This window comes from Vulpes lagopus, chromosome 1, assembly GCF_018345385.1.
Source record: "Vulpes lagopus strain Blue_001 chromosome 1, ASM1834538v1, whole genome shotgun sequence".
NCBI lineage: Eukaryota > Metazoa > Chordata > Mammalia > Carnivora > Canidae > Vulpes > Vulpes lagopus.
The window spans coordinates 142971780-142994770 of record NC_054824.1 but is presented as its reverse complement, the minus strand read 5'-3'; the positions used below and the strand labels follow the sequence as shown (position 1 = coordinate 142994770).

At 51.7% G+C, this 22991-nt stretch overlaps 1 protein-coding gene across 2 annotated transcripts in view; it reads right to left on the bottom strand.

Moving 5' to 3' along the window:
• Positions 1-159: 159 nt before the first annotated feature.
• Positions 160-22991, bottom strand: part of INTS3 (integrator complex subunit 3) — a 38741-nt gene continuing 15909 nt past the window's right edge. For both annotated transcript variants that reach the window (XM_041753236.1, XM_041753245.1), the window contains 27 exons: positions 22299-22412; positions 22021-22105; positions 20375-20441; positions 17477-17621; positions 16476-16605; positions 15090-15187; positions 13536-13727; positions 12579-12666; positions 12050-12129; positions 11595-11686; positions 11219-11325; positions 10407-10526; positions 9983-10112; positions 9550-9604; positions 9234-9337; positions 8487-8531; positions 8217-8336; positions 5822-5975; positions 4523-4591; positions 3772-3847; positions 3276-3389; positions 2903-2951; positions 1916-2083; positions 1494-1594; positions 1307-1379; positions 995-1151; positions 160-890 (listed from right to left, as the gene is read on the bottom strand). In XM_041753236.1, the coding sequence (XP_041609170.1) occupies positions 813-890; positions 995-1151; positions 1307-1379; positions 1494-1594; positions 1916-2083; positions 2903-2951; positions 3276-3389; positions 3772-3847; positions 4523-4591; positions 5822-5975; positions 8217-8336; positions 8487-8531; positions 9234-9337; positions 9550-9604; positions 9983-10112; positions 10407-10526; positions 11219-11325; positions 11595-11686; positions 12050-12129; positions 12579-12666; positions 13536-13727; positions 15090-15187; positions 16476-16605; positions 17477-17621; positions 20375-20441; positions 22021-22105; positions 22299-22412 (2811 nt within the window). In that variant the 3' untranslated portion in view covers positions 160-812. The remainder of the gene's footprint in view (positions 891-994; positions 1152-1306; positions 1380-1493; positions 1595-1915; positions 2084-2902; positions 2952-3275; positions 3390-3771; positions 3848-4522; positions 4592-5821; positions 5976-8216; positions 8337-8486; positions 8532-9233; positions 9338-9549; positions 9605-9982; positions 10113-10406; positions 10527-11218; positions 11326-11594; positions 11687-12049; positions 12130-12578; positions 12667-13535; positions 13728-15089; positions 15188-16475; positions 16606-17476; positions 17622-20374; positions 20442-22020; positions 22106-22298; positions 22413-22991) is intronic.

Sequence of the window (22991 nt, the reverse complement as noted above, 5' to 3'; positions counted from 1 at the left end):
GGAGATGGGTGCCTGCACAGGTCAGTGCCTGGCCCAAGGCCCCAGCAGGAAGGCCAGTCAGGTGGGGGGCAGCGAAGCCAGAGCCCCTCCTGTCCCAGACAAGGGGATGTGCAGGGAAGACAAGAGTAAGTTCCAAGGCCACCTGAGTGCACCAGGAAGTGCAGATGGGCCAATTCTGGCATGTTTTATTGTCATTTAAAAACTTTTAAAATGCGATTATCTCTGCCAAAAAACAAAACCAAAACAAAAAAGACAGAACCAAGGAAGCAGGACCATCTGATAGTTCTGTGGCCTGGGGGATGGGGCTCCAGCCTCCCTCTCCCCTCATCCCGTGGCCAGGAAAGGGCAGTTGCACCACGTCGCTGAAGAAATGCCCATCTCACACTGGAATATGGAGAGCAAATCAAGGCGAGATGGTGAACATGGGAAGGGGTGTCCACACTGTCTTCTCTCCCATCCTCTCTTACCAGCAGCTCCATCTGCCATTCCTCTTCTCTTTGGGAGGGGCAGGAGGGGCAGGGGCTGAGGACCTGCACCAGCCCAGATCTCACACAGCCTCTACTAGCTTCAGTGGGACCCGAGTCGGTGGGAGCAGCAGTGTGATGGGGCTGGGGGGTCCCTGGACAGGAGGGGACTGGGGCTGCATGGCAGCTTCTCAGGCTGAGCCAAGGAAGAAGCTCATCCCTCCCACCAGTGAGCCTTGGGCAGGGGGAGAGGGTATTTACCCACTATCTCCCCAGCCCTTATTAACCTCTGATTCACCAAGGAGGGGAGGGCAGTCCAACTGGGGGTGGGATGGGGAAATCGGGGCTTCAGTCACTGTCAGACCCCACTGCAGAGGAGCCTTTCCGTTTCCGCTTGGTGGGCTTCGGTTTTGTGTCTTCTTCCTCCTGGAAGAGGTGAAGGGAGGGGGTCAGTCATCAGCCTGAGCAGCTGCTGGATCCAGCCCCACCTGCTCCCAATGCTGCTGCCATGCAGAAGTGAAGGCTCTCACCGAGGCACTGCTAGAGCCTGACTCTTCCTCAGCATTGGGGGGCTGGGTGGCATTCTTCCGACTGCGGGGGCTGGACAGAGCTGCTTTCCTCCGGCTCTTGGGTGGCTTGGTGGATGAGTCCTCATATTCCTCAGCCAGAGAAAAGAGATCGCTGAACCTGAGGGAAAGAACATGCCCTCACATTCCTCCCAGGCTCTTCTCTGTCCCCTGCAGGGTGGGTTCTACTTCCCTTCAACCCCGTCCTCCTCCCCAGCAGGGCCCCTCTCCTAGGCCTCCCAAGGCTTCCCAGGCCTTAAGTGCCAGAAGCCTTACTTCATCTTGTGGGCCTCATCACAGCTAGCCTGGACGTGCTGCAGGGCCTGGAGAATCGGAGTCTGGCTAAAAACTAGAGGGAAAGAAGGCCTGTGAGAAGTGGCAGAGCCCCCTCAGCTCTTGGCCCCTGCCCCCCGCCCCCCAGGACTGGTCTGGGCCGGGGTAGCACTAGGGGCATGGTACATACAGTTCTGTTTGGTGTTGGTCAGGTTGAGACGCAGGTTGTCCAAGTGCTCGAGGATCTGCTCCAGAGTCAGCTGGGCCAGCTTGCTGCTGGAGCTCCTCAGGCTGCAGGGAAGGCACCCAGCCAGAGCCTGAGCCCCAGAGCAGGGCTGAGGCAGTGTATGTCACCCTCCCGACCAGGGTCCCTCCTGAAGGTGGGCACAGCCCAGACAAGGGAAGGGTAGGGTGGAACAGGACCCACCACTGGGCACTAGGAAAGGAGGGGAAAGGCTGGGGTGGGCTTGTACACCAGGCAGCGTCAGACCACTAGGTGTCACCCACGAACCAGGAAAGACCAGCCCTGGCACTGGCCTGTGGATGTGGGCAGCCCCCACGGGGCCCAAGGCCCACCTCTGCCTCTTGGCCCACCTCTGCCTCTTGGCCCACCTCTGCCTCTTGCGGGGGAGGCTGTTGTTCTTGATGAGCAGGGACTTGATGTGCTCAGCCAGCAGCTCATCATGCTTCATGCACCAGTGCCTCAGGATGCTGGTGGTGAACTGGTCGTCGGGGTGGCAGGGTCTGCTCAACACCATCTTCACCATCTCCTCACTCGGCCTGGGGGGCATGAGAGGGGAGGAGGGTCCCCTGCTCACACAGCTGACCTGAGGGTCCCTTGGTTACTCCCACCTGCTTATTCCCCAACCTGAGTTGCCGTAGCTTCCTGCTCTCACACCCTCTCCCCTCTTCTCCTGGGGCCAAGGAATGCTGGTTTCAGCCTTAGCTGAAGCCAGGAGGCAGAAGGGATTCTTGGGTTCCTGCTGTCATAGCTGGCATGCACACTGGGGAGGCGGCTCACCAACGCTCCCTCACCTTGTCCAGAACAGTCAGGAAATGGGCCAAGGCGGTAAAAGGACTGAAGTCTGAGAAGGCACAGGGAAGGGGACTGGTAAGACACTGCCCTGAGCCCGCCCACTTCCTTCAGGAAGTTTTGTGCCACTTTCTGCTCCACTGCCTGAGACACTGAGGTGGGAGGGAGGCAGGAAGGTAGGAAGGAAAGGTGCACAGTCGCTGCCCTGCTCATCTAGGCTATTGGAAAAGTGCCGCTCCCCCTGCAGGCCCCACCCTTGTAGTCCCCACAGCCTCAGGGGCCTCAGCGGAGGAGGGGTGGGGAGCAGGAAAGCCGGATATCCGTCCATGCACCCCACCCCTCCTCCCAGGGCCGGAGCAGGGGGCAGGGAGGTAAAGTCCAGAGGAAGCCCACATCCCAGGGGAGCTGCTAGTTTGTAAATCACTGAGGGGAAGGGCAGAATAAGCAGATGTCCCCAGTAGGAAAAACCCTGGCCAGCCCCCAGCCGAAGCAGCAGCGTCAGAGCCCCAGGATGCTCCTCTCTGGGAGGCTGTGACCCGGAACTAGAGTCTCAAAGTAGAACTCACTTCTCTCTTCGGAGCTGAAGCAGCAGGCAGGACAGGGCCTCCGGATGCTCTGTGGGGGAGGGCAGAGGCTGCTCAGAGGGCTGTGTAGCTCCAGGAAGAGTCGGTACCTCTCCCACCCACTCGTCAACAGCCACTCGGAGGAACGGACAGTCTTCCCTAAGGGGCCTGGACCGTCCCCTGCGTCCAGAAACTCCCGAGGCCGTGCCTGCTCAGAGCGGGTTTGCAGGGCTCAGGTGGAGAGCCCAAGGGACTGACCGCGGGAATGGAGGGGCAGCAGTGGGTCTGCTCACCCAGGAGCCAAGGGACCCAGCCTTGCCCCAGAGGGCCTGGGACTGTCCTTCTCCCAGTTCTCCCTGCTCCCAGCCCTACTCACCTTTGTATTTGAGATGCTGCAGGATGGGGATTATGGTCTCCAGGGGGATGTTGTGGGCCAGAAAGAGCTGCCAGGCACAGTACTGCTCAAAGGTCTCCCAGTCCAGGCTCTGGACTGCAGGGGACAGAGAAGGGCAGGCGTGCTCACTCACGGGAGTGTGTTAGGCTCTCCTCTCTCCTACACACACCTACACACACACAGGGCTAATCCACAGACCAGCAGCAACCCAAGCAGGCAGGTACACAGGTGTGGTACACAGGTGGTGACAGTGATCCTAACACCACAAGGGCTCTCCCTTTCCATACTGTTATTTTCAAAGACTTCATGTGGCTTCTATCCTCCCACCAGCCCTGAGGTGGGAAGGCTACAGCTTAAGCAAGAGTGGAACCCACAGATACCAAGAGACCTCACAGTAGGGCATCTACCCCACTCTCAGCCTTAGACCCAGGGCCTCAGGTCATGCCCCTGCCCCAGGGAGCAGGGCCTGCTCACTTACTGAGTATGTTGAGGACAGAGTCCTTTCGAAACATAACCAGGTTCCCCATCATCACGTGGCAGACCAACTCCTGGAGCTGAGGAGGAGGAGGAGGAAGGTCAAAGCCATTGCTTCTAAAAGCAGCCAGGAAGCCAGAAGGAGAAGCAGCAGGAGGGCTCCCATGGGGAAAAAAACAGAGGAAGGGAAAACCTAGTTCAAAGGCACAGGCAAGTCTCTGCAGGATGGAGAGGCTTGTGAAGAACAGCTGAAGGCTCCAGTGGGGCAAAAACAGTTAAGACTGTATGAGCGGTTTCCATGTCCTGACAGCAGGGGGAGAACGGGCAAATTGTCTAGCTGGCTGTTGTCTGTGCTGGCCGGAGCCTGAGGAGGAGGGACAGGCTCTAGAAGGCTGAGCTCTGAACTCAGGTGTGGGCAGGAGTGAGGCAGAAAAAGAGGGCTCTTCTGTCCTAAATGGGGCAAGTGAGTGGAGAGGAAGTGTAGACACAGAACCTCAGGAGAAATGCTGCAGCCTCCTGAGGCCCTATACATGGCGGGAAGGTCAATGGCCTGTTTTCACCCGGAACCCTGGGGACAGATAGTTGAGAGCTTAAAAAAAAAAACACCCCACTCTCCTCACTTTCCGTGTGGAACTGGAGTCCCTGCCTCCCTGGAGACCCATTTCCCTTCCAGCCCCCAGGCCCGAACCATGCACAGGTGCATACCGCCCACCCCCCCAGGCCCAGGCCTCCCAGGATGACAGCCCTCGGAGCACCTGTGCAGAGTCGATAACAGCCACGATCATGTTCAGCAGTTCACCACTCCGCAAAGTCTCATCTGGAAACTGGACAGAAAATGAGGGAAGGTGGGGAAAGAGTCCGTGGTGCACCCCTTGGTGTATACCTCCTAATCCCCTCCCCTTTCCTCCCACATGCTCATGGGGTGTCTAGGTTAGCCAGAAGTGGGATCCTAACACAAACACCTACACAAAGATCCACAGCTGTGAAGCCAGGACTGTGACCCTTCAAGAACCCAAATTTGCTATTTGTGTTCACAGCACGAAGAGTGTGTGAGTGTGCACGCGTCTCCGAGAAGAATGGGGAGCCATCTGGAGATAAAGATAGAATTGAGGAGGACTGGTCGACAGGGAAGTGCTGTGTGGCAGCGGTAACAAAATAAGCATTTTGGGACCCCTGGATGGCTCAGCGGTTGAGCTCTGATCCTGGAGTTCAGGAATCGAGTCCCACATCAGGCTCCCTGGTGGGGGGAGGGGCTGCTTCTCCCTATGCCAATGTCTCTGCTGCTCTCTCTCATGAATAGATAAATAAAATCTTAAAAAACACAAAAAAAGTATTTGCATCTAATGTATATTAACTCCCAGCCAAGGAGAAAAGTGCATAGTGTGAGTGTTCAGGGTACATGAAGGCAGGCAGGATGCCTTCCTGGGGAGACCCACCAACCAGGGAGGGAGTAGAGGATGAAAGTGCCCTATGATGGGCTCATACCCCACCCCCCCTGCAGTATTTGGCTGAGACCACAGTTCCTCGGGTCAAGCCCATACCCCTGTGCCCAGATATGCCTGTTCCCAGGGACTTTCACTAAGAAGAAGAGTAAGGGCTGATACCCTGTCTGATGTCCCAGTCCCTAGAAAAGACAGTGAGTGAAGGAGGGAAGTGAGCATCAAGTCCCCACCACAAAGGCCTGGTCTTTGGGAACCATCAGAGAAACTGAGGGTGAGCACTGAAATGGCAAGAAGCCTGCAGTGTGTGAATGCGGTCTGGTCGGGGGCTGAAGCTGAGAAGCCAAATGTGGAGGCCCAGATCCCAGCTCACGCCACAAAGCACAGGATAGGAATTCTGGGGGTTTTAGATATTTTTTAAGCTTTGATGGGAGAGTGGGTAGGTAGGAGTGGTGAGAGAAAAAATGGCCTGCTGTGGCCAGCAGAGGTAGGTGAAGGAGGGTCAGGGTTGCACACAGAGAGAGGTGCAGTCTCGTGAGCCCACCCCACATAGCTGCACATGAGGGCAGGCAGGATGTGGCCTTGTCCCAGAGGGACTCCATCAGAGACACTGACCTCCGTGTAGATGGAGGGTGTTAGGTGGCACAGCAGTCGCACGTCGTCCTCTTGGCAGGCCTTCATGTCCATCATTAAGCAGGTGTGCAGATCACCCAGCTGCGTGGCCTGGGCAAATGACTCGTACAGGTTCATCTTCCCAGCAGCGGCTTTGCTGCAATAGCAGGTGGGACTAAGCCAGCAGCCAGCCCCAGACATCCCCCAGGTAGGCCCTCCTCTGCAATCCCTTTGCTGCCCCGGATGGGTGCATTGGGTTCATCAGTCTCCTGGCCCTCCCCCCACCCTGCCCTCCCCTCCTTCCCCTATGCTCCAGACGCAGGGCTGACCACAGTTAATGAAGCTACTAACTGGTGAGGGTTGAAAGCTACTTCTCCTGCTTTCTGGGCTCTAAGCAATGAGGGCAACCATATATGGAGGCCCCCACCTCACATTCTGATCAAAACAACTCAAAAGGACTCAGAGGCCCAAATGTAAGAACTGAAACCATACCACTCCAAGAGGAAAACACAGGAGAAAATCTACATGACACCAAAACCACAAGTACCAGGAGAAAAACTGGACTCTACAAAATGCAAAGCTTCTGTGTTTCAAAGGATGCCATCAAGGAAGTGAAAAGACAACTCACAAAATGAGAAAATATTTGCAAATCTTGTTTCATAAAGGACTTGTATTCAGAATATATACATAAAAAACTCTTAAGGGATGCCTGGGTGGCTCAGCAGTTGAGCACCTGCCTTCGACCCAGGGCGTGATCCTGGGGTCCCGGGATGGAGTCCCACATCGGGCTCCCTGCATGGAGCCTGCTTCTCTCTCTGCCTCTCTCTCTCTCTCATGAATAAATAGAATCTTAAAAAAAAAAAAAAAAAAAAAAAAAAAAAAACCTCTTAAAAATCAACAATAAAAGGATGAATAACCCCAATTAAGAAACAGAAGAGGAAGAGCACCTGGGTGGCTCAGCTCCTGACTTTAAGGTAATGGGATCGAGCCCCACACTGGCTCCATGCTTGGTAGGAGGTCTGCTTGAGACTCTCTCTCCCTCTGTGCATCCCCCTTGCACAATCTCCCTTTGTGTGTCCCTGATGCAAACACACACTCTTCTCTCTCAAATAAATAAATAAATCTTAAAACAAAAACAGGGATGCCTGGGTGGCTCAGCGGTTAAGCATCTGCCTTTGGCTCGGGGTGTGATCCTAGAGTCCCGGGATCGAGTCCCAAGTCAGGCTCCCTGCGTGGAGCCTGCTTTTCCCTCTGCTTGTGTCTCTGTGTCTCTCATGAATAAATAAATAAAATCTTAAAAAACAAAACAAAAACAAAACAAAAAACTAGAAGATCTGAACAGACATTTCACCCAAGAAAATATGCAACTGACCAATGACAAGCACCTGAAAAGACACTCAACATCATTAGCCACCAGAAAAATGCAAATCAAAACCACAACAAGACAGTACCTCACACCCAACAGGATGGCTATACTGAAAAAGCCAGACAATAACAAGTGCTGGAAAGCACGTGAAAAAATCAGAACTCTCCACGCTGCTGGTGGTTGCAGTTGCTTAGGGAAAGAGTTCAGCGGTTCCTCAAAGTTAAAGATGGAGCTATTGTTTGATGACAATTCCACTCTTAAGGTGTATATGCCCAGGAACATGGAAAACTCATATCCAGGTAAAAATGTGAATGTGCACAGCAGCTCCTTTCACAACAGACAAAAAAGTGGAAACAAATCAAATGTCCATCAATGCGTGAACAGATAAATTGCAGGATCTAGACAATGGAGTGTTATTTGGTCATGAGAAAAAGTCCTGACACATGCTGCAGTGGGAATAAACCTCAAAAACGTTACACCAAGTGATGAAAGCCAGTCATGAGAAACCACACACTGTACAATTCCATTTACACGAAATACACAGAAGTCAATCTATATAAAGACAGAAAGCAGATCCATGATTGACAGGGGTGAGGCGAGATAATGAGAAGGTGATTGCTAAATGTGACTTGATTTTTCAGGCGGGTGATGAAGATGTTCTAATTTAGCCAGCAGCTATAATGATACAACTTTGCAAATATACTTTAAACCACTGAATTGTGGTTTTAAAGCTATTATTAAAAAAAATCCAGGGACTCTTGGGTGGCTCAGTGGTTAAGCATCTGTCTTTGGATCCAGGTGTGATCCTGAAGTCCTGGGATTGAGTCCCATATCGGGCTCCCGGCATGGAGCCTGCTTCTCCCTCTGCCTGTGTCTCTGCATCTCTCTGTCTCTCATGAATAAATAAAATCTTAACAAACAAACAAACAAACCCCCCAACAACACATGAAGGTCCCAGTGGTGGGGCAGGGCAGTCAGCACACATAGGAGAGGCTCTCCAGGACATCTGCTCCATGGGGAGACTGTACCCACCTGGCCCTCAGATAGTACAGCAGGTGGTAGCCAATCTTGGGCTGTTTCTGATAAAGCTCAGAGAGAAGATCCAGAAGCAGAGAGAAGCTGCTGTTGTCTTCCTGCATCTGGCACAGGTTCCTGGAGGTGGGAGATGGGAAGAGGGGAGCAGACCCTCCTGTGGAGACTCAGCGGAGGCATGGGCCTTCTGGAAAGGGGGTCCCATCACCCCAGGAGAGAGTATATGACTGTTGACAGGAAGGACAGATGGCCCAGCAGCTGGGTCCTTACCTAAATATTAGGTAGAGAGGCTTCCCCACAGACTCCTCCAGGGACCTGCAAAAGGTGGTAACATCTAAGATCTGTGAGTGGAGAAGATAGGCTGCAGGCAGACCTTATGGAGGCTGGATGCCAGAGTCCCCTTTCCTAAGCAAAGGGCAACTTCCTGCCGCCTCATAGGCTTGGTCACAGGGAAAGCAGGTTCCTAACATACACCAGTCTAGGCTGTGACTCATTGAAAATGAGATTCCGGGGGCACCAGGCCGGCTCAGTTGGAGAAGCATACGACTCTTGATCTTGGGGTTTGGGTTTGAGCCCCCATGTTGGGTAAAGAGATTACTTAAAAATAAAATCTTAAAAAAAAAAAAGAAAAAGAAAATACAATTCCTGCCCCTCAGGGAGGGTCCAGGACAAGGGTCCAGTCATATCTACGGTGCACATCCCTGCCCCACGCTCCACATTCAGCAGACAAAAATGAATCCTTGTTTAAGTAAATCAGCACATGAGAGATTAAGAACAAATGAAGAGAGGGGCACCTGGCTGGCTCAGGCAATGGAGCATGTGATGCCTGATCTCGGGGTCTGAGTTCAAGCCCCACACTGGGGTAGAGATTGCTTGAAAATAAAATTATTTAAAAAAAAAAAAAAGTGAAATGATTATTTCTCTGAAGTCCACAGCAAGATGCCTCCTGGACTAAGGCCCTAAGAACCCACTTCTGGCCCCTGAAGACCAGCAGGGGTCAGGAAAGATAAGCCTTACTCCTCAGTGATCTCCTCTGGTAACACCTCCCCTCGAAAGTGTGCCTTGAAGAGCTCCTGCAGGCAGGAAGCGAGGACGGACAGTTGCTCGGAGTCAAAGTCTTCCTGGTGGTGAGAAAGTGAGTGGCATCACCACAGGACCTAGAGCCTCTACACAATATGCTTCCAACTCCAGGACCCACAAAGTGCTGCTCTGCAGTGGGGACCCATCGGGGGCAGGAGGGACAGGAAGGAAGGAGCCAGCTGCCTGGGCGTGGAGGGAAATCTGCACGGGGTAGGCTGGGCTGCTTCCTCCTGGGGGTGGGGAATCTCCTCACCTCTAGGACCTGGTCCACGATTTCCTGCATGACCTCACACTGGGCCTCAGTGTCACTGTCATATGGGATGGAGAGGAAACATCAGAGATGTAAATGGCAGCTGAGGGCAGGACACACGTCCAACACAACCCACTCACACACAGACAAAACAAAGGAGCTCTGTGTGAATCTAGGCTTGGGTAGGGGAGGCTTTAGGCCAGAATTTGGGGTTCCCCCGGCAGAGGCCCTAAGAGCAGGGAAATCTCCACTATCCTGCTTTGGTTCTCAGAAGCTGTAGAGTGTGATCTGGGTGCCCAGTTGACCCAAACAGCAGAAGATACCCCCAGAGCCTCCAAAACCCCACCCTACCCTGGTCCTCCCACCACCCCACGGAGTAGCGGGCAGAAAGCCTGGGGCTGAGCCTCTTGAGGCAGAGGGCAGGAGCTGCACCCACCTCCCCTTCTGGAGCTGGAGCACTTTGTCCCTGAGGGACTCATCCAGTTGGTCAAGGTAAGGGGTGATATCGACCGGCTCCTCCACAACTGTCTCCTTGATAGGGTGGAAGCGAAACTCCCTCTTCTTTCCTGGAGGGAAAGATTCAGGACAGCAGTCTTTTGCCCAGACTCCAGCAACAGGGGCAGCGCCACATGCCGGCGGTGCAGAGAGCCCGCGGCATGTGCCCTGGACATGTGCGTACTCAGCCTCAGGGGCCACGGCTCCTCCTTCCCCTCCTGCTTCAGGGCTGAGGGTGGGGCTCTGCGCCCTGGACTCCCACCCACTAGCCCTGCTGACGAAATGAAGTCAGGGGGCTAAGGCAACAGAGAAGGTGCTCCAGCCACCCCCGGTCCTCTCAGGGCCAGGACCAGGGCTGCGCCCACCTCTGCTGCCCAGGTCTTCCTCATCGTCACTGAAGGCTGCCTCTGCGTTGTCGTAGCAACCCTCATCCTTGTCGGACATGTGGTTATCCATCTCCACAGAAACCGGTTCCTCAAGTTTGACTGGAAGGAGAGACAAGGCAGTCTGAGGGTCTCCAGTGACCTAACATGCTGGGCTGGGGGTAGGGGGCAGGGGCCTCTACAGAGTTCATGACCAAAATGGACTATGGACCCTGGAAAGACAGACATCTGGTCCTCACAACCTTCCACAACTCACAGGGGAATCCTGTCAGGAACAAGAATGGTGTGGGACATGCCCACTGAGCTCCGCCTGCATCGGCAAACAGATTGAGACCAGGGACAGCCCCAAGTGCTCTTCCCCTGAAAACCAAGCTGGGAAGCTCTGCTTGGCTTAAGCCTTACACCATAACAAAGAAAGACGTGTGTGTATCACTGGGAGCAAGACTTGAGACCCAGCATGACCACCTCTCATCAGGGCTCGGGGCCCGGGGAAGAGAAGAGAGAAGAGCTGCAGGAAGTATGTGAGGCAAACACAGGTGCCATAAAAGCGTTCCCTATGGAGGAGAGAGGCTACTGAGAGAAGATACAGGAGCTGAGGAGCAGGTAAGATTGGATGGGGAGGGAGGACCAAAGAAGACAACACAGAAACACGTTAGAAAGTAGGGAATGACAACCTGGGACAGTCATGAAGGTAGAGAACCGCCCCAGGGTGACAGACATACAGCTCAGGCTGAGCGCCCTGGGTGTCTCCACGCCTCTTCTCAAACAGGTGACAGAATGGGAGGGCCCCATACCTTCCACGGGTGGGCTGGGCGAACTACAGAACTCAGGAAACTTCTCCCTCAGCATTGCCCGCAGCTCCTTATCCAATTTAGGATTGTCAAACAGAGGAGCCAAATGCCTAGTGGGGAACATGAACAAAGGTCAACATCAGAGCTCCTCACTTCAGTTAGAGAGAGGTCTATGCCAACTAGTACGACTCAGACTCCTGGACTATGCTGGCAAGACAGAAATTCCTCTAGGAGTCATCCTAGCAGTCTGACACAGAGCCATACTTTCTGTACCACTCAAAAAAGGGTCAGCAAGGGGTATGACAGTATCAGAATGTGCCTGACCTAGTGACATATGAGAAAACAGCCTCCCCCGTCTATAGACACATAAAGTTCTTACGCCAAGACCCGTTTCTCCACAATGTGGTTGAGGGAGGAGAACACACCCTGTCGCACATGGCCCTCCAATGGTGGATAGAAGTTGGGAATGATCTGGAAGGGAAGAAAAGAACAGAGAATAAGCACACAACACAGAGTGTTCTGCTGAAGTAGAGCTAAAAAGCTGCTTTGGTTCTGAAAAGGAAATACTGGGGAGGATGGCTGCAGAAAGGTCCGGAATATTCCTCACCACTTCAGGTTACTAAAATGGCTCATTCTTTCTAGACCTAGCTGTTCCTCAGAGAGACTGGATTCTACCTTAAGTCATTATCCCTGAGGTCAAGAAAGACATGGAAAGACATGGTAGGAATATGGAAGGGGAACATTCATTAACCTGGGGGGCAGGACCTATGACCACAGCTGCTCTCATGACAAAGGGCACTTACGGGCCCATAAGGTGAAGGGACACACACTTACACGGCACATGAAGTCCAGGAGTGTGGCGGTGATGGCTGGGTGTGGCTTCATGGAGTGGTGCATGACCAAGATAGCTGGTTCTGAGGAAGGGGGAATTAAAGAGCGCCCACATCAGACAGTCCATTCCCAGTTCCATGAAACAAGGCATCAGTCGGTACATAGGAATGGTTTGAGAGAGAGCTGTATCCCTACCCCCGATTCCCACTGACCAGACCCAAAAGCAGACAACCCCCGAAGCAGCTTCTAGCCCATATCTCCCCTGTCCCCAGAGGCTTGGACGAGGGAGGTGGTAGGAAAGCAACAGCCCTCCCCCCTCGGAAGCCCAAGCACAAGCTTTAGTGCAAAAGAGCAGGAGTGAGCCCTTGGCCTCACAAAAGCAATCTCCCTTCTACACCAAAGGAGCACTGGTGAGGAACTGCTCCCAGATATGTTGCCTCCCCTGACATGGCTGAGATTTACAACCACTGTTGCCGAGGCCAGGCGGGGGCCTAGGAGACAGAGGTGGTGCTGCCCAGGCCCAGTCACATACCTATGTTCATGATGCTATCCTTGTCTGGGCTAAAGAACAGCCAGTCGTAAAACAAAGCCAGCTTTGCATTGGAGGCAGCGACATTGGACTGGAAGAGAGATGAGAAAGGAGGGCTGGTTTCATCAAGCAGCTTCAGAAGCCCAAGGCAGACTCCAGACCCACTGCTGCTTATGTATGAAATAAGTTCAGGTCCTACTGAAACGGGTAGAGCCCCCCAGGGGTGACAGGCACTCAAGTCTGCACATGAGTGTGAGTGGCCATGGTCTCACTGACCAGGGGGCCAAGGACTGACCTGGGTTTTCATACATTCCTGGCCTAGGAAATGAGACTGGGGGCCTAGCTGACACACCTCTGCGTTGCCCTGACACCCCTAGGCTGCCTTGGCTGGGCTCTCCAGGCACATTCCTGACTGAAAGACCCCTGAAGGACAGCCTGTTGTTGTGTCTGAAACAGCACATTCCAAGGACCAGGTCGGAAGGCAGCTAGAGAACAGAGAGCAGACAGTGTGGAGTTTCCCACACAAGGAATAGGGAGAAAAGTGCTGGGAAGACATGGCTGCCCCCATGGAGTCCCTATGTTTGCGGAACTATCCAAAGTGGATGCTAAAAGGCTGCTAAGTGAGGGTCTCAGGAACACAAGCCCTGAATCTGAGGAAGGAGCCATCCCAGAGACATGACCACACATGGTTCTGAAAGCTAAAAGGAAAGACAGGGAGGCCTGAGAAATCTGGGCTTGGGGATCAGCAATAAAGGCAAGAGATGGGCCTGTTCAATCCCAGACGCAGATGGGGAGTACCGAGTACTGTCCACTTCCAGAGACCCGGCTAGAGGCTGGACGAAGGCTGAGACATTCAGCAGGAAAAAAGTGAATGGATGGCCCATCGGGGTCAGGACGCCAGAGCATCAGGAAGAAGCATGGAAATAGGGGGATCTTAGAGTAAGGCCCTTCACCCCTCACCGTGCACGTTGTCAGGAGCCAACCGATGATGGCCCATCGGGGCAAGATATCGGAACTCAGCACTTCGTTAGAAGGGTGAACAACCCCACAGATGTAGCGGATGAGGTCACAGCGCAGAGATTGACTGTCTGGGGTGGACAGGTACTGGCGCTGGAACCAGTCCTGGTAACGCTTCTGTTGACCAAACCGCACCTGCAGGAAAGAGGTGTTGGAGAGACGCGCAGGGTCTCTGGGAAGAGGAAACCACCAGGCTTCACCCAGACCTCAGTCTCTTCCCTCGATTCATTCATTAACTCACTTTCTCCTCTATTCTCTCCTTCTTTGGGAAGACGTCCTTGTTTAAATCTTCCTTGACTGGAAACAGTGTTGAGATTCTTCCTCACTCACCTGTTGTGCCAGGATGCCTTCGTTTCTGCCACCCCTCCCCCCCAATTTCTGGCTCCTTTCTCCTGTGCTGGTCACTGAGGCTCAGTCCTAAGCATCATCTCGAGCCCCTGTGGCCAGCAAGGCACACTCCTCGAGAACAAGAGCAGAGCCTGTCTGCCACTCAGCATGGACACTCAGTGACCTATGGGGTCACAGACTTCTCAAGCCTTCTTGCAACAATGCCTTCCCCTGATCACACTCTACCAAGAGGAGAGAGCTGGGTTTTCTCCTCTTCTGTTCTCCAAACATACCCAAAACACAGCGTAGAAAGAATAAAACAATACTCCTGGACCAACACTATCCAGTAGAACTTCCTGCAAAGACGGTGCCTACTGAGCACTTACAATGTAGCTAATGCAACTGAGGTACTGAATTTTTAATTTTATCTAACCTTAGCTAATTTATTTATTTCTTACAAGATTTTTAAAGTCATCTTCTACATCCAATGTGGGGCTTGAACTCATGACCCCGAGATCAAAAGTCACAGGGTCCACTGGCTTGAAATTGCAACTCATGGCTAGTGGCCACCACATGGGATAGCACAGATCTGGATGGTTCTCCTGGATGACTCAGGAAACCAAAAGTGGACTGAGCCAGTGGCTTCCCAACCCCAGACAGACTGTAGAGGAGCCGTTGCCTGGAAACCCTGTTAAAAACATAGATTCCTCAATCAGATTATCTGGGAGACTAGGATCCAGGAAGGTGTATTTTTAACATGTTGCTCAAGCAATTCTGCCATAACTCAGCCATGTTTGGAAATGAAATGGCCATTGCACTCTTCCTGAGAACTTGCCTGCAGCCAGAGGAACAGTGGGTTTCCCAGAATGAACACCTCACTCTACCCTTTTACGGTACATCACACTTGTTAATTACATCATTTATGTGTAATTATTAGTTTAAAGACTATTTTAGACAGATTGGAAGCTTCACAAGAGCTCCAACTGTTTGCACCTCTTTTACTCAACCCTGAATCCCCAGCTTGTAGCGCCCTGCCCAATGCCAGGTAGATTGGGTTCCTACCTGACCACCACTCTGCCGGTCGACGTTCAGTGGTAAGGCATCTGCAGGCTGGACAAAGAAACCCAGCCAACCTGCAGTTTCTGTTCCTGCTGCAAAAGGTTAGCTTACCCGGGAGGTCATGAAGAGGAGCTTAGTCTCCATGTCAGGGGTCAGACGACATGCTAGAAATTTTCGGGATGTTCTTGACTGAAGAAGCTGCAGGATACCTGAACCAAGTGTGTAAAGGAAGAGAAAAGAGAGAACCCTGAGGACCAAAAGGAATGGAGGGCAGGTGGGAAGTTGGCCCAGGTACTGATGGCTAGTGGTCTTGCTCTGGGGGAGGTTCTAAGACAAGACCAAGAGAGTTCAGCACTGACACAAGTAGGGGTTCTAATCAGCACCTGCATGTTCTGCTCCAACCAACCACCATCCCGAGGACCAGATACATGACTTCTCCTCTGTCCCTGGCCATCCAGAGCCCTCTACTCACATTATTCCAGGTGGCAACATGTGGGAAAGTTAGGGGAAACAGGGGAAACCCTAGCCTTGCTTTCTGCTCCTGACGGTCCCATCCCTGGGTCCTGGGAGCAATGTGGTGTTGTGGGATAGGCACGGGCTCTGGAGTCAGACAGACCTGGATCCAAATCCTGCCTCTGACACTCACTAGCTGTGTGGCCTTGGGCAAAATACTTAATCTCCTTGAACCTCATTTTCTTTATCTGTAAATATGGAAAGTAAAATATCCATCTTACAGAGTTGTCCTGAGGATTAAATGAGTTAACATACATGTGTCTAGCACACAGTAAGCACTCAAAACAACTCAACACATGTTCAATATAAAAGCAATATGATATAAGGAGAATCAGGATTTTCCTCTCCTTCCTGACTCTGCAGGGCCTAGGCGACTGTTTCCATGTGCACACCCATGTACACACACACACACACACACACACGATCTACCTATTCACACATGTGCGCTGGAGGAGGGGTGGGGAACCCGAAAAGCAGAAAGGGCGATCTAAAGGACCTTGTCAGGGAGAAGCTCAGAGACTCTCTCCCTGAAGAGAATTTTGGCTAAGCGGGATTCTTGGAATTCAGAGGCAAGACTGCACTCTTACAGGGCTAATTCCAGCCCCTCTGCTGACTCAGTCTACGAGCTGATCTCTGACTCCCTCTCTGGACCCAGTGAGGCTGGAGGCTGATCATCAGCTCACCTCCCAAGTCTAAGAGTTGCAGGGGGAGGAGGAGGATGATCACAGTTATGTTTCAGTTCTTCTTAGGAGCAATGGCAGCTGGAGTCTGCCAGGCAGGGGCTGCTGGGAACCACATGAATTGTTCTGTACCTCTGCCATTCCCACATCCAGCTGTATTTGGCAGACCCTGCCCTACCCCAAGCTTCCTGTATTTGGCTGCCAAAGCCTCTCCTGCCCTCTAGCCTCTACCCTCTTGATTCACTCAGCACACATACACTGACCTCCCACCTCTCAAGGGCAGGATGCCCTGGTCCTCACTTACCTGTGAACTGAGGACTTAAAGCCTGAGGGTTATGGATAATATCTTTCCACAGCAGTTCAAATTCTGGTATCCTAGCAACATTCTGAAGTAGTCGTACGAGGTCCCGGCCAATCATCAAACATTCCATGAACTTGATGAGGGGAGGAAGTGAAGAGAGAATAGAAACACAGACTATTTCACCTGCTGTGGGGAGAACCAAGGAGCAGCTCATTCTAGGGAAGGAAGGAAGGAGGGCCCAAGGGACAAGAGGGTTTCTTCTCTTCTGGAACCAAAGGGGAACAGAGCTAGAAGCTGGGGGCTGAGCTCAAGAGGACAGGTTACTGCAAACTACTGAAGCCCTGCTGACTTCCGCATGAACTTGTTCCCTTGCCCTCCCAGATGAAGAGGACAGGACAGGACTAGCAAGCTGAGCCCCAGATACTTTCCCCAAACCCCCTGGTCCAACAGAACAGTCTGTGATAATGGAAATGATCTTCATCTCTGTGCTATCCAAAACGGTAGCCATTTAGCCACATGCGGCTAACAAGCACTTGACATGTGGCTAAGTCAACTAAGTAACTGAATTCTTAATTTTAGTTAACTTTAATTGCCACATGTGGGGAGTGGCTACTAGAGATTATAGCTCTGGGCTCTCTCTTGGGAGATCTGACAGCGGACAATTCACAACCCACTTGAGCACAGCCATCACCCGGGTGGGCAGGCAGGAAGGTGACATAACCGTTGGCAGCTTTATGTCTGTGGTGTGTAACAGCATTCCTGAAGCTGACCAGGAAAATCCCTAGGATGCCAGTTCAATAGACAGCATTTGTAGGAGCCAGGGCTAACCCGCACGGATTCCCCACCCTCCCCCTACCTTTGTTTCAGAAGGATGAGAAAAAAAACAAAACAAAACAAAAACCCTCCGTCTCTCCAAAACGACATCCTTGGCTTAGATCACCTCACAAAACTCACGTAAGTTTCCCATCCTGGGTTTCACTTGCCTACACTGTTTTCATCCTCACCCGTTCCCGAAGCAGTGACATGCAAAAGTCTACTTCCTTCTGCCGCAGGGCCTGGAGCTGGGCAGTCCCGTGGTGGTCGACGATGAGACGGAGGTATGTGTAAACAGCCATGGCAATGAGGATGCTGCTCTTCAGCACCCACTCCCTGCAGAAGGGGGGACACCTGGCACCTGGGCTCTGTTCAGGCCCGTTCACTCTCCCAATTCACCTCCCACATGTGGCTCTGGGGCCTCAGCAATGTCTGATGATTAATATGGGGAAGTGGTTCTTTGATTCCTTGACTGCCTGCTCATTATCTATCTTGGACCATCAACTGGCTAAGGTAGAGACAACTTCCTACTGCTCTACCAGGCGCCCAATAAAGCACCAAATGAAAGCAAACTCTCTTTTTCACATAACTACTTAGCTTCCAATAAAGTAACTGTGAATGCTTATCATGTGTCAAACACCATGTGAGGTATTAGGGACAGAGATTACACCATAGCTGCCCCCCAGCTCAGAGAGTGGAGGAAAGAGGTTCTAGAGGCATCCCTAAGTTAGCAGCTCTAACAGCACGGAATGAGGACTACTAGGGGTTAAGACCCTTTGAGGACCCTGGAGGATTTAGGACACACTGTGTCAGCCCTTCCACTGTACCTACCATTAGAAGCCCACCATGTTATATGCCTTTCCCTGGCTGGCTCTCTGGCCACTGCTCCCACTCCCAGACAATGAATCACAATCTGAAGAGAACAACATGATTTTGGATGGCAAAGCCTATTGTTCCAGGAGTTTTAGAACTTTCCTGGGGGAAAAGAGGGTAATAAGAGAACTGTGTTCCCTGCTGCTTTAAAAAGAGTAGAAGGGATGCTTGGCTGGCTCCGCCGGAAGAGTGTGGACTCGATCTCATGGTTAAGTTCAAGGCCTATGTTGGGTGTACAGCTCACTTAAAAATTTTTTAAAAGTGAAAAAAATAAAATAAAAAAAATTTTTTTTTTTTTAAAGTGGGCAGCCCAGGTGGCTCAGCAGTTTAGCGCTGCCTTCAACCCAGGGCCTGATCCTGGAGACCTGGGATCAAGTCCCATGTCAGGCTCCCTGCATGGAGCCTGCTTCTCCCTCTGCCTGTGTCTCTGCCTCTCTCTCTCTCTCTCTCTCTGTGTGTGTCTCATGAATAAATAAATAAAATCTTAAAAAGAAATTTTTTTTTAAAGTTGTGGCACCTGCATGGCTCAACTGGTTAGAGAGCTGACTCTTGGTTTCAACTCAAGTCATTATCTCAGGATCAAGGCCTGCATCGGGCTTCTTAGTGGGGAATCTGCTTAAGAATTCTCTCTCCCTCTCCCTCAGCCCCTTCCTTCTGTCCCGCTCACACTCTCTTATCTCAAATAGATCTTAAAAATTTTTTTTAATTTAAAATTTAAAAAAATAAAAATAAAGCTAAAAAGACAGTGGGGAGATGACAGAAACTCTCCAGTGCTGCCTCAAAGTGCCTAAACGGGGAACTATGCTTCCCAAGCAAGTAGCTATCCGGGCTTTGGCAGCTCTGCTGGAAAGCAAGGAACCTGAGGAAGAAGCCGAGGAGTTTAATTAATCCAACCAGGCAATATCCTGATTCTGGAAAAGCACTCAAGCCACCTAATTAAAGAACTCTGGTCTTTTCACAGAACGAATGCAGTAACCAAGGACACTGGGGAGGCCCTCCCCACCTGCTCTCTGTTAATTCTGCTGCCCAACATACACTTGGGAGGGAGAGAGGGAGGCTGTAGAAGACAGTCTTAAACATCCAGGGACTCATTTGCACCAAAGGATTTGAGTTTTCGGAGGGTAGGAGACTCTTCTGACTATCTGACTCTTGTACATGGAGACTATTCTAACTGCCCAAATGAGGAAAATTCAGCTTTACAGGAGCAGGAGGTATTTGGCACCAGAAACAAAATGAGAAAAACCACTTTTCAGGAAGATTGTGAGCAGGGGTGAGAGGTGATCGATGTATCTGAATCCTGGGATGGGGTAATGGAGAGAAAGGGAAGGTGAAGCTATCGGACCCAGGACGCTAGAAAGGCAGAGACCCAGCAAGATACTGCAGTGCGGAGGCAGGAAAGGTGGGGCGGAAGACACACCACAGCCTCAGCTGCAGCCCCAGCTGCAGCCCCAGCCGCATCCAGAGCACTAAGTGGCACTAGGTGGCGCTGCAAGGCACCTGACCCAGCCCTCCACGGAGCAGGGCTTAGAACAAGTGTGAGTAAGGGAGGAGGTATGTCCTATCCACAGGAAATACAGACACCATTAGCCCTTTCAATCGTCTGACTACTGCGCTGCCCTTGCACACACACACTCAGAAGTCAAGCAAGGAGAAGACCAGGCCACTGGACCAAGAGAAGGCCTCACCCCAAACAAGTGCAGATATGGTACAGCCCTCATAAAATTTCTGGTCCTTTCCTTCGATGGGAAAGGGAAAGAACTAGCCAGAAGCCCGGTGTGCCCTCTATGCCCTGTGTGCAAACTTGGGCCAAGTTCCCAGGCCTGTTCCTTCAGTGCCCCACCACTCCCCCTGAGGCCCTGAGACTTCAGGAGAGCACAGTTCAGGTGCAAAGCCTCAGAAGGAGAAAGGGGTACCTGCCAGGCCTGGGTGGTTGGCTGGCCCCCACTATGCTGAGCTCATTCCCCCCCATCTCCCCCCAAAGATAAACATTCCAAGGAGGTCTGGATCAAAAATAGACCCTTATCAGATGAAACTAGTTTTTCCTGGGCTCTGAGACCTTCTATCCCACCCTTTCATCCCTTTGGGCCAGACCATGGCATTAATTCCTTCATTTGCCTCTCCCTCCCCCACCTCACCCTAACTCCAGGTGTTCCTAGGCCGCCTGCCAGCCCTCACACCCTGCCGCCCACGCTCTTGCCTGTCATGGCAGACTCTACCTCTGTTCTGTCAAGATATCCAGGACACTCTCTGCCAACCAGATATTTTTTGCAGTAACATCTCCACCTGATTTCAAAGAAAGAGAAAACAAAATGAAAATGGCTCTGATTAACGACTCAGCTAATTCAACACATTTCTTCACCCATCCTGCTTCTCCATCCCTGTTAATCCTGTCATGGAGGTTCTGAGTGTTGGAAAAATTGCCTTCTGTTCAGTCAGGCTTTAAAGTTTCTCCTTTGCATCCTCAGAGAAAGAAGGGAAAGGAAGGGAAGCTCTAGATTCTTCCAGAAACCAGAGCTGTGACTTTTCCAGAGCCTGGGTGTTGGAATGGGAATACTCTGACCCTTGAAAGGGCATGTCTGGGAGAGACATGAAGAGCCCCTGGTTGGAAGAAAGGGTGACACCTCAAATAGGGCCTGTGGTGCAGGTGGCCAGTGACACTGGCAGTACAGCATCAGGGTGTCCCCAATCCCAAGTCTGGCTCATGACAGGCCAAAGGTTTCTTGCTTCCAGGTATCATGGTCTTCCGTGCTTGCTGTGGAACTTCCTGGGACAGAAGTAACACCTGGTGATGCCAGACCAAGGTCTGAGGATGGGAAGAGGAGACTATGGACCAAACTCGGAAGGCAATGCCAGGAGGTAAAAGCCAGCAAAACACTATGCCTGCTCCAGTCCTAATTTAAAAGGTCAATGTTGGGATCCCTGAGTGGCTCAGAGGGTTTAGCGCCTGCCTTCGGCCCGGGGCATGATCCTGGAGTCCCAGGATCGGGTCCCACATCAGGCTCCCCACAGGGAGCCTGTTTCTCCCTCTGCGTCTCTGCCTCTCTCGCTCTCTCTCTCCGTCTCTCGTGAGCAAATAAATAAATAAATAAATAAATAAATAAAATCTTTAAAAATAATAATAAAAAAATTTAAAACTCAATGTTCACATAGTCACGTATCACACAGAGTAAGGCTTATGCACAACAGCTTATGCACAACAGGAGTACCAGTGTTACAGCAAATCCTATAGAGGAAGCAAAGAGCTAATGGGAATAGTGAGATAGAGAGCAGAGTCAGTTTTAAACAAACATATGTGATATTGGGAGTAGAAGAGGTAGCATGGGCAGGCCTTTTGGGTATTTAGTGGCTTGGACAGAGATCACTGATGCCAAGGAGATAATAAAACCCAAATGTCAGGGTCTCTTCTATGACATAGTTCCTCCCTTAAACTGGTCCCCATCACATGTCAGAACTATTTGGAAGCAAGCGTTCAGAACATGGGGGTGTAGCCCAGGAAGACACTGGATTTCTGAAAGCATAATGTGATGGAGACAAATGATGTGCCCTCACTTCTCATTCCTTTCAGATCCTTCCTGATCCAACATACCATGGAGCCCCAGAGTGAGGACTGGCCAACACAGGCCAACTATTCTATATCAGACCCTGAATTTGGCAGGAAGGAAAACAAGGCAGACTTATTGCTTCAAAAGACCCCATTGACTTTTATGTTTCTTTCTGCAATGTGTGGCCAGAGGAGACCTGTCTCAGAAAGAGAGTCGAGGCAACCCAGGAATTGAGACCCCCGGGCGCTTAGTCCTCCATCGCCCGCATCTAGCCTTTGGGTTCCTTTCCTTTCTTCTTTATGCTCTTGCCATCAACTCACCAGCAATCTGCTTCATGAATGTCATGCACACACCATCGGCTCCCAGAACCCCACTCTTCACTAGTTCCCGTACCAACCACACCAACTAAAGGAGAGAGGAAAAGATGGATGAAGAGGAGGGCCTGTGAATTTGAGTAAGGGGTGAATCCAAGCATATTACAGTTCAGGTGTATAAAGGTAGGGGTGTGTTACCCCAATTTCTCCTTCCCTTCCCTTTAGGAGAGAGGACCCATCATCTGTGATGTCTCTGAGCTGGATCTCTCTTCTCCTGGCCTTACCTGAGTACGGCAGGTATCCTGCAACTTCAGGTACTTCTCCATGAGTATCTGGTTGATCTTATTCAGGACGATATTCATGCCATCACGACTCACCAGAGCCAAGTCCCGGTAACACTGTGAGAAGCAAGGTTTTTAAGCAGCCGGCAGATTGAGGACAGGCTCCCCCCTTTCCCCTTAAATTCCACCCATGGGATTTAAGTGGCAACAAAAGACCTTCCACTCTGGATGCTGTCCTTCCACAGGGCTCCTCCATCCTGAACCCACCCCTGGCCCTGTCACACAAGGTGAGGAGAAGGAGCAAAACTACTCTGCTAAGGCTCCTTGTCGGGGCACCTGGGTGACTCTGGTTGAGCATCTGCCTTTGGCTCGTGATCCTGGAATCAAGTCCCGCATCGGGCTCCCCACAGGGATCCTGCTTCTCCTTCTGCCTGTGTCTCTGCCTCTCTGTCTCTCAGGAACAAATAAATAAATCTTAAAAAAAAAAAAAAAAAAAAAGGCTCCTTGTCTGCCTCTCTCTCTCCTCAAAACTTGTGGAGGCCATCTGCTTTTCATCTGCCAGTGAAAGGTCACTGCAGAATGGGTTTGAACAGACCAGAAAGGACCCCAAGGAGGTTTTTAGACCAGTATTGACTTGGCCAGATGAAGCAAAGGGCTAGGAGCATTAGGGAAGGGGATCTCAGGGACCAAGGCCCC